Consider the following 10,297-nt stretch of genomic DNA (forward strand, 5'->3'; position numbering starts at 1 on the left):
TTTATAAGTAAAAGCTTGTTCGTAGAACAATACCAACACACTTATGGATTACAAGGTTTGCTCGATAAAGACAAAAGCTTATTCGAAGACCTATCTGACACTTGTAATAACTTTGAATACGTTTGAATATGTTTTAACAATGATTAGGGTTTCTAGAAGGTCTCAGATGTGGCTATTTAAGGAAATACTATGTCACATTTATGACAACGGTGAAAAACGGCTGATTAGAGACTTTCTTAGCAGACATAATATGTTTGTGCGGAAATTAGCGCACATGACATTCTACCTAGAAACCCTAAAGTTATTCCTTTGTATTATTGATTAATATCAATGAAAATATTTTGAGTTTCTTGTGTGTTTGTCATCTTTGTATTATTTTAGCAACATTTTGATTACCATTGATTCCGCATTTAGTAGGGTAAAAAATACAAAGTGAGACAAAAATGAGAAGTGTGAGAAGGATTTGTGACAACACAAAAAAACCTCTTAAAAATAAATTCAAAAAATATAATAAAAAATCATAACTCAAAATATAAATAATAAACGAAAAAAATTTAAAAAACTAATATGTTTCCGCCATCATTCCCGTTCAAAAAAATTGACGAAAAGACACAATGCCGAGGTCAAAGACACAATGACAAAAATGAACAAAAGACACAATTATAACTAAAAAATGACACAATAGATCGCAAAATATAAGAAAATGCCTAACAAAATATAGCACAATGTTGAGTAATATAACACAATATAAAGAAAAGAAAAAGACACAATGTTAAGGAAAAAAGACACAATCAATGATGAAATAAACACAAAACACAATGATAAACAAAAAGACACAACGACTTTTTTCACTTACCATTGTGTTTTTTTTTGTGAGAACGAGAAAGACGGTGAAAACATTTTTGTGTTTTTACTTTTTTCGTTTTTTATTGAATTTTGAGTTATTTATTTATTTATTGAGGGGGTTTTTTGTATGACTACAAATCATTCTCATACTTCTCAATTTTATTTCTCTTTGTAGAATAACTTGACCTGCATTTAGTAATTATTGTGTCTTTACATTAGTTTATTCGTAACCGTCTTGTCTTCATTAAGTTGTTGGTCACGAGGTAGATAGTGAGATAAGTCGATCCTTTCCATTCTTTTATATTTTCCTTTTTTTTTCTTTTTCCTCTTTAAATGAAACTCTGAAGAGTAAGTTGAATACTATATGACAACTATAAAATGACTCTTAAGTATTTAATAATGTCAAATAAATCAAATTGTTTGCAATTGCAATGTTAGTCTTGGTTACATTTACACTGCATTCTCAGGTTTAAAATACAAGAAAAAGAAATTATAAGATTGGATATAGGAAGAAAGAAAAAGAAATTATATACTTAAAATGAATTCTCGAGTTAAAATAAAAGAAAATAAAAGGAGGTGTTAATTGCATTCTTGAGTTAGATCGTAATAAAAAGATAAGAAAAAAATTGTAACTTTACAATTATGTCCTCATAACAACATGAAAAAAAGAATTAAGATATGATAAATTAGTAATATTGTAATTAGCTATAAACTTTCATTTACAATTATACCATATTTAACAGAAAAGTTTTTAAAAAAAACCTAGTTTTTCTTTCATACTCTTTCTTTTATTTTAATAAAAAAAAAAACTCAATAATAAATTCTTATCTTTTTTTTTTTTTTCCGGTTCCTTGAATAAAATCCTAAAAAAATATAGTGTTAGCCTTAAGCTTATTGTCGAAAGAGTAGAATGGTTTGTAGGGTTTGTTTGGGTAGTAAGAATGGCATGATAGTGATGCACTCCTGTATCCAAAAGCACAAAATTTTCATTTTCAATTGTTTTGTTTCATCACTAGCCACTTGTTGTTCTTCTGATTGATTGATGATGATGATGATGATGATGATGATGATGAATTCAATCCCAATTCACAACCCTAAATTGTTCTCCCCCAAATCCCAAACCCTAAACACATTCCCATCAACAAAAAGAAAAAAAAGACTCCCAATCAAAGCCTCTCAAGACACCCAGCGACCCTCTTCCAAACACCCACTTGCAGTTGTTCTTGATGTGCCCCGAAACCTATGGAGACAAACCCTCCGCCCGCTCAGCGATTTCGGCTTCGGTCGCAGGAGCATTTGGGAAGGCGGGGTGGGCTTGTTCCTGGTTTCCGGCTCGGTCCTACTCGCCCTGAGCTTGCTTTGGTTAAGGGCATTTCACTTCAAGTCTAGGTTCCGAAAGTACGTTGCGCTTTTCGAGTTTGCCCACGCGTGTGGGATTCAAACGGGTACGCAGGTTCGGATCAGAGGGGTTACTGTTGGTAATGTTATTCGAGTTAATCCTTCCTTGAAAAGTATTGAAGCTGTTGTTGAGGTTACTTTTTTCTCTTTCTATTTTTATAAATAAAACGCTATTAGTCAAGTAGATGTTAGCGAGCGAATGTGAACCAACATAATTTATTGAGTGTATGTGCAATGTAGGTAGAGGATGATAAGACAATAATACCGAGAAATGCTTTGATTGAGGTGAATCAATCGGGTCTTTTAATGGAGACCATGATTGATATTACTCCTCAAGATCCGATTCCAACGCCTTCGTTTGGTCCATTGGATCCGGATTGTGTTAAAGAAGGTGTGATCGTGTGTGATCGACAGAAGTTAAGAGGATATCAAGGTGTAAGTTTGGATGCGTTAATTGGGATCTTTACCCGTCTTGGACGAGAAGTGGAACAGATCGGTGTGGCTAATACTTATGCGTTGGCGGAACGAGCTGCGGCGGTTATTGAAGAAGCCAGACCCCTGCTATTAAAGGTGCGATATGTCTATTTCACATCTATTTGGTAAATTTTGCTTATTTTAACTCTATGCTTGTTTTAGAGATAAGTTTAAGAGAACACGATACTTAATTTGATCTACATCCACGGTTGCACTAGCGAGCCAGTAATATTATGAGGTGTTGAAGATTAAAATTACAATGGAATTTTATTTATAGACTAGAATACATCTTAATGCACCAGGTTTGTAAATGTTGCACTTGCCAAAAACAGATATTTGGTAAATTTTGCTTATCAAAACAAAAATATAGTATGTGAATTCAATATTATTAATGTATCGTAATGCACCAAGTTTGTCTCAGATCCAGGCAATGGCCGAGGATGTTCAACCTATGCTGTCAGAGGTTCGAGATAGTGGTTTGTTGCAGGAAGTTGAAAGTTTGACCAAAAGTCTCGCTCAAGCAACAGAGGATTTGAGGTATTTGTATTTTCAAGTATCGTTGTGCTGTTTTAGTAAACTGTTGAATTTACATATTGTGTTTTGGTTTTGACAGAAAGACGCATGCATCTATTATGACTCCAGAGAACACTGAGTTGATTCAGAAATCTATATATACACTTGTATTTACTTTGAAGAACATTGAGGTTAGTGACCTTACACTTGTATTTACTGATGGGTCGGTTGGTTACAGATTAACAGGGGTCGGATTGAAACCGGTCGTTTTGGTATGGGTCAGGTCAGGTCAGGTCGGATTGATCCACAAATTGGGGTTGTTCATGGTCTGACCAGTGGGTTGATTGGGTCCGTCAGACCAGCCAAAACTGTTCGTTTTGGTGGTTTGAACCAGTTTTTATTTTACTTGCAGCGTTAGTTTGGACTAATTTTTTTTGAAGATGGTAAAGAAAATATTATACATATGTATAACTAGCGTTCCAAAATTGAGAAAGAAAATACTAATAAAGTTAAATAGTTGGTTCCAAGTTCCAAACCGCCAAGCCCAGTTTTTCAAACCGTAAACCGTGACCCAACTGTACAAAATTCAAACGTACACCGATTTGTTTTGATTCGGTCGGTTTCAACGGTTTGTGAACACCCTTACCACAAACATATTTTGTTCATTGTCAAATTTCCTATGAAATAACTAATATGCTAATGATAATTACGCAAAAAAATATAATTACGATAAGGTGAATAACCTGATTAGGAGGTTGGTCGCCTCTAAGATAGACTTTGGATGAATTTCAACTTCTTTATGACCGAATTGTTTGATTTGACATTTTCAAGATAAAAACGCAACCTGACATATATATCTTGATGAACATTTGTGATTTTCAGAGTTTAAGCTCCGATATTCTTGGATTCACGGGTGATGAAGCTACCCGAAAAAACTTGAAGTTGGTCATCAAGTCACTCAGTAGGCTATTGTGAAGACCCTGAATTTAATTTACCACCGCAATTTCTTAATAGTGAAAATGTTTATAGATCCTGTTGTGATTCTTTTTCTTAGTATGCTCAACGATACTATGTTTCGTTATTAGAGTCCGTGATTTTCAAATCTTGTTGAACGTGTGAGTGAAACGAATATTGAAACTTTGCATTAGCTGCTTTTCAGCATTTTATGAACAACTCGTATTTCACAATTAAACCCAAGGTTATGAACCCAAAATGCATACATGTATGTTAAATGAAAAATAGAAGCATACTGTAACAGATAAGAAAACTCATCATGCAATCAAGACCTATATTATACACAGGCGTCGCAGTTTGTGTTCCCGAATGATTTACTACCTGACAAATAAGATTATTTACAACAACTGAAGTTTCCTCTTTCAACTCAAGATCGATGACATAAAAGAATGAATTTACAGCCTCTTAGCTAACGTCTTCATCATACCCTTAACAATCTTTCCAAACCACATTAAGTTCATGGCACCAAGCACCGACGGAACCAAAAACACCAAAAGTACCCCAATTTCATGCATCTCGATCACCTGCACCTCATTTTCGGAAGCATGTTCAGAATTCATTTGATACTTAAATAAAACAGCCATTTTCTAACCGTTAACTGACCTGACCTGACCCACCCGTTTTGCCAGGCTTAAGTACAGCATGGGTGTGAAAAAAGATACAAGCGCAACACAAAATTACCTGATTGTAGTGCAGATAGACATGGTAAAACATATAAACAAACAGCAAAATTCTGGCCACCTGCATTAAACAGATAAATTCATGAAACTACTGTATAATAAATAGCACGATTACCAATTATACGAAAAAAGTAATTAATTAATTATACTCACCATCCAGGCAAAGAATATCACCACGCCATTTATTAGATACGCATTAGACTTTTTTAAACCAGCAGTATCTAAATACCTAATCCATTCACAAATCGATTAAATTTCACAAGTATTAATACAAATAAAAAAATGTGTGTGTGTGTGTGTGTGTGTAGAGAAAGAGAGGATCAAGAGAGAACTCCTCCTTAGAGAGAGAACTAGAGAACTAATAAAGAAATATTTTTAATTTAATTAGAAAAAGCATTTTTAGTTCTCTCTTGATCCTCTCCCCATATATATATATATATAGAGAGAGAGAGAGAGAGAGAGAACTCCTCTTAAAGAGAGAACTAGAAAACTAATAAAGAACTATTTTTAACTTTTTTTTAAAAATATTTTTTGATTTCTTTTTGTTTCTTCCTAACAAGTTGATATTGTTCCTTAAAAAATAACAAAAAAAAACTGTCGATGTAGTGCATATATTCAAAAATGTGTATTTTATATATACAATAGTGTTATTGCATATAATACAACACAATTGCATTATACAATTCACATTATTGAATATATGCAATACAACACTATTTATTGTATGCAATACACACTAATGCATATACGTAATACAACACTAATGCACATGCACTATATCGATTTTTTTTAATTTCTGTATATAATATAACACTATTACAAATATACAATACAAACAACTGCATATATGCTATTCAACACTATTTCACATATCAAAATATGTGTACAATTGTACTATAGCAACACATTCTTTTCATAACTAGTTTTAAGCTGACAACTGCGAGAACCGCATTACGTACTTGTACCTAATGCATTGATAATTTAATGTGACGGTGTTATATGTATATCACACTTGAAGCAAAAAAGTACAACTGTACTATGCGGTTCTCGAAATTCTCAACATTTTTACTCTTATTTGAACATATTTACACACGCATACCATCTCAAGTTGATCTCAGGTGTTGTCAACTCAGATATAAGAACCATGAATGTGTACAGTTGTCCTTCCCCTGTAAACATGGCATATGATACCGCAACTGCTGAAAGCGTGTGGTGAACAACCTGAAATCCGAGAGTACAGATAAATTCCATAAAAAGCCTCAAAAAGAATATATATTTTCTATAAAATTTTCCTCCTTGATGATGAACTTACGTATTCTAATCCGCCTAAAGCAGGATATAGCCAAAAGATCATTGCAAGGTCCGACAAAAAGTAACCAACAGAAACCTGTATAAAAATTATACTGAAAAAAATTAGGAGAGACCGATTGCCGGATCTTGTTCCTAAAAAATTATTAAATCATTATATTATTAACACTTACCCCTAATGCAAATGTAGAGAGTGGTGAGCTTCTGAAAGTAATGGGACCCGCAGTGTACCGATCAGAATAAAGATCTGACCAGAACACAAAGTACAAAGACATTGCTGTAATGAAAATGGCATGAACAGAAGACATACCCCTGAATGAAAAAACAATACGAAGAGGCGTAAAGACATAACAAAATGAGAAGGAAATAATAGACAGTAAAACCTTATGAGAAAATAAAGAGAACAAAATTGCATTTACCGATTGTTCCACTCAATCCGCTGAATTTTTGTAAGGCCCGCATACGTTCTGAAGTAAAAAGTGCTTATCAATTGTGTAAGATCATAAACCTGAAGAAAATCATATTATTATTTTGTGGTTATTCTAATTTTTTTCTAAATGTAACAGGCTAAAGTTCAAAAATCTGAATAATTATGATTAAAAGACAATAATGTAACAATAATAATCAAAATCTTTAGGTGTACACGTTATAGTATAATTAATGTGCTAATTGTGATCACAATTACAATATTACTACAATGATAACCTAAATCTTTGAATAAAATCATTTTAAGAAGTGCTAAATTTTTAAAGAATTTTAGAGAAGTTAGTATTCGGAAAAGGAATACGAACCAATTTGGAAGCGAATGCGCCACCAAGAACAGAAGTGTATGGCATAAAAGCCTCAGCTAAAAGGTAGGTTTTAACAAGCACTTGAGCCTGGTTTTGGTAGGACTTGAAAGCCAATGATGTCTTCTTGGAAACCACCATATTGATTATTTAGATCTTGATTTGATTTGATTATTGTGTGAATAATAAATCAGATCTTGGTGTATCCATAATATAATCCTGCAAATCTTTATATATATATATATATATATATACACATATGTATTTGGATTAGATCAACGTCGTAAATAAATACAAATACAAATAATAATCACCTAAATAGTCAAGATCCACAAACAATAAGGCAGTGATATAGTTAGGGCAAAACACATACAATCGGAAGTAGACAAAATGTAATACCTTTATTATTATTAGTATTAGTATCAAATCCGGTGATGAGTGATTGCAATAATCAATCAATCAGTTAATGTAATTTAAACGCTGATTGATATTAGTTCAACGGAGTATTTGTATTTGGCGTCAAAGAGAAGAATCAAGATTCTGGTGACACAAAGGCCAGCCAGTGGAATATAACATAATAAATATATGTTTTCATTGTATGGTACAAGTTGATTAAGCATATAGCAAAACAAATCTATACAACTTCCTTCCTTTCGGCTTTTTAGGACACTTTTGCATTTACTAGCCCTAAATTAATAACCTAAACATGTTGGGGTGTTCGAGATTTCTTATTTTCATCAACTTATAACTTATAAAATTTTTGAAAAGTCATATAAGGTGTATGACAAATTATAAGGCCTTATCGATTTTAACTTATGAATAAGTCAAAATAAAGGGGTTTTGAAAAGTTAGGTTTCTCTAACTTATTAACTTAATGAGTTTGATTTACCTATTACACCATACGAACCCTCAAAACCACAAAGATATTATATTTAAAAGAGTGTCATTTTTAGTCATTTTGGCTTTCCATAACACATAAGTCAATCCTAACATTTTCTTAAAAACTTCTTTTAAAAAATTCATAATCTAGCTTAACATTCATAATAGTTATTATATTAAAATAATAACATTTGAAGGCCGAGCACAAAACATAATCTTTCCTTCATCGTGTCTAAAGCAAGTCAATCCAATCTTGTCAATTTATATAACATTCCTTACCATGACATGATCAAAGTCATCTACGTACGTAATTGCAATTATTGGCACACACCACAAAGATAGACTAATCGCTTTAATATATAATAACTATCTAACTATATCTTACCTAACACATATGCACACCAGCCCAAAATCTATATTATATTATATTATATCATTAAGGAGGAGTGATGGACGAAAATGTAATTTCACAATTAGAGGTCGAGGGTAAAAACGTCATTTCATAATTTGGCAGAAAAAGTAATCATTCAATACCTCGATTCGTTCTTCAAGCGTCTTATACAACTTCATAAAGCTTCACAAACTTTAAAATTACTATTTAATCCTTTGAGATTGAAATATCTATCCATATTTTTTAAGATGAAGCCATTGAATTGAAATTGAATGCAAATGCTTGTGTTTAAGACGCCAATAAATTGTGCATAATCGGTTATCTTCTCCCCACTCAATGGGGGGGGGAACAAACAACAAATTCCAATGAATGAGCAATCAAAGATAATCAGTTTCAACTTCTCATCATGTCCATATATCTAGGTCGAATCCAGATTCTAATCATCTTCTTCCTTCCATGCGGCTGTACGGGTTTTGAACCGAAGGGTTTGTAGGTTATTGATGACCTGAGATCAAACCGGTGTGTGTGCAGGTTGTTGATGAATTCTTCGGGCAAGGTCAGATTCATTCAGCACTATATATTGTCTAATTCAACTTTGTTTATTTTAGGTCTCAAAATCCTTTACACATGTTCCGATTTATAGGGTTTAGTACATGTTTTTATTGATGTTTGGTGTGTAGATTCTATTGTTATTGACTATATTGATTTTATAGTCAATACTCGATGTGATAGTTAATACACTTACCTTGAGTGGTAAGTGTATGCCTTGCATGATTTATGTATGATGATTTCCTGACAGTGCGTGAACGATCTTCGGATATTGAACGTACCGTCAGGTGGAAGTTAAAGATATGATAAATATATAAGATGTATAAATGATATATGTATGAACATATATGATGTATGAATGATGAATGTATAAATGTATATGATGTATGTATGATATGTTGATGGCACGTGAACGATCTTCGGATATTGCACGTGTTGTCATGGAAAGTATGTAAATACAGGTATGGTACAGTTGCACGAAACAAAGGGACCAAACCCTAATAATATCTGTGAGGATAGGGATCAGACCCTTATAATATCTGTGAGGATAGGGACCAGACCCTAGTAATATCTGTGAGGATAGGGACCAGACCCTTATAATATCTGTGAGGATAGGGATCAGACCCTAATAATTTCTGTGAGGATAGGGACCAGACCCTCATAATATCTGTGAGGATAGGGACCAGGCCCTCATAATATTTGTGATGATGGGGCCAGACCCTTTATAATATCTGTGATGTTAGGGACCAGACCCTTATAATATCTGTGATGTTAGGGACCAGACCCTTATAATATCTGTGAGGTTATAGGGGGGAAGGCTCTTTAAATAGGATGGATCGTTATGCATGAAAAATAAGTATGAATAATGTACACCCCTTCTGGCATGTGTGCAAGTATGTGAACCGATTGTATGTTGTATGATTAACTAGAACTCACTCAGCGTAGCTGACTTTTAGTATGCACGCATGTGAGTAAGATGAGGCAGCTCGCTTGAGGGGAACACGTGGCATTGGATAAGAGGCTGGCATCCGAAGACTCACGACGTTTATCAGTTTATGTTTAATTACTTAGTTTTCTAAATACAAGATGGGTGTTTAAGACATGTTATGGGTCGTTATGTAATAATTTATGAAAGTTTTTATATTCCGCGAATGTTTTTATTAACTCTGATGACTAGAACTATGTGAATGAGTAAAACCAACGTCCAAATGTGAGGCACCGGTAACGGGGCCTTACAAGTTGTTAATTCTTTCAAACCAAGTCCAAAAGCCCTTACCATGTTAACCATAGATGGATCAAGAAAGGGTCAAAGTAACCGAGTCATTTGTACTTGTCAAAGTTAATTCTAGCACCATTGGTGTCGCTGATGTTAGGCTTCCGGCAAAGGATCGAGTGACTGAATCAACAGCAAAAGTGTTGGATTTTGACAACTGAATTTGTTTTTTGTTATAAATATA

At 33.4% G+C, this 10,297-nt stretch overlaps 2 protein-coding genes across 2 annotated transcripts; one reads left to right on the top strand and one right to left on the bottom strand.

The window, feature by feature from the left end:
- The first annotated feature begins 1,768 nt into the window (after positions 1 to 1,768).
- LOC143632522 (protein TRIGALACTOSYLDIACYLGLYCEROL 2, chloroplastic-like) lies at positions 1,769 to 4,384 on the top strand. Its single transcript, XM_077101021.1, has 5 exons — positions 1,769 to 2,377; positions 2,485 to 2,814; positions 3,140 to 3,255; positions 3,332 to 3,422; positions 4,114 to 4,384. Exons 1-5 carry the CDS (start codon positions 1,889 to 1,891, stop codon positions 4,204 to 4,206), a joined length of 1,119 nt encoding a protein of 372 aa, XP_076957136.1. The 5' UTR covers positions 1,769 to 1,888; the 3' UTR covers positions 4,207 to 4,384.
- A 46-nt stretch (positions 4,385 to 4,430) lies between these two features.
- Positions 4,431 to 7,248, bottom strand: LOC143632523 (uncharacterized). The gene is made up of 8 exons (XM_077101022.1): positions 7,025 to 7,248; positions 6,653 to 6,741; positions 6,407 to 6,545; positions 6,238 to 6,312; positions 6,025 to 6,146; positions 5,079 to 5,154; positions 4,927 to 4,986; positions 4,431 to 4,769 (listed from the first exon to the last, which is right to left on the bottom strand). Exons 1-8 carry the CDS (start codon positions 7,160 to 7,162, stop codon positions 4,641 to 4,643), a joined length of 828 nt encoding a protein of 275 aa, XP_076957137.1. The 5' UTR covers positions 7,163 to 7,248; the 3' UTR covers positions 4,431 to 4,640.
- Between the last annotated feature and the right edge of the window lie 3,049 nt (positions 7,249 to 10,297).

The sequence above is a fragment of the Bidens hawaiensis genome, unplaced genomic scaffold (assembly GCF_021521415.1).
Source record: "Bidens hawaiensis isolate Kalapana, Puna unplaced genomic scaffold, B.hawaiensis_p1.1 tig00006395_1, whole genome shotgun sequence".
Lineage (NCBI taxonomy): Eukaryota > Viridiplantae > Streptophyta > Magnoliopsida > Asterales > Asteraceae > Bidens > Bidens hawaiensis.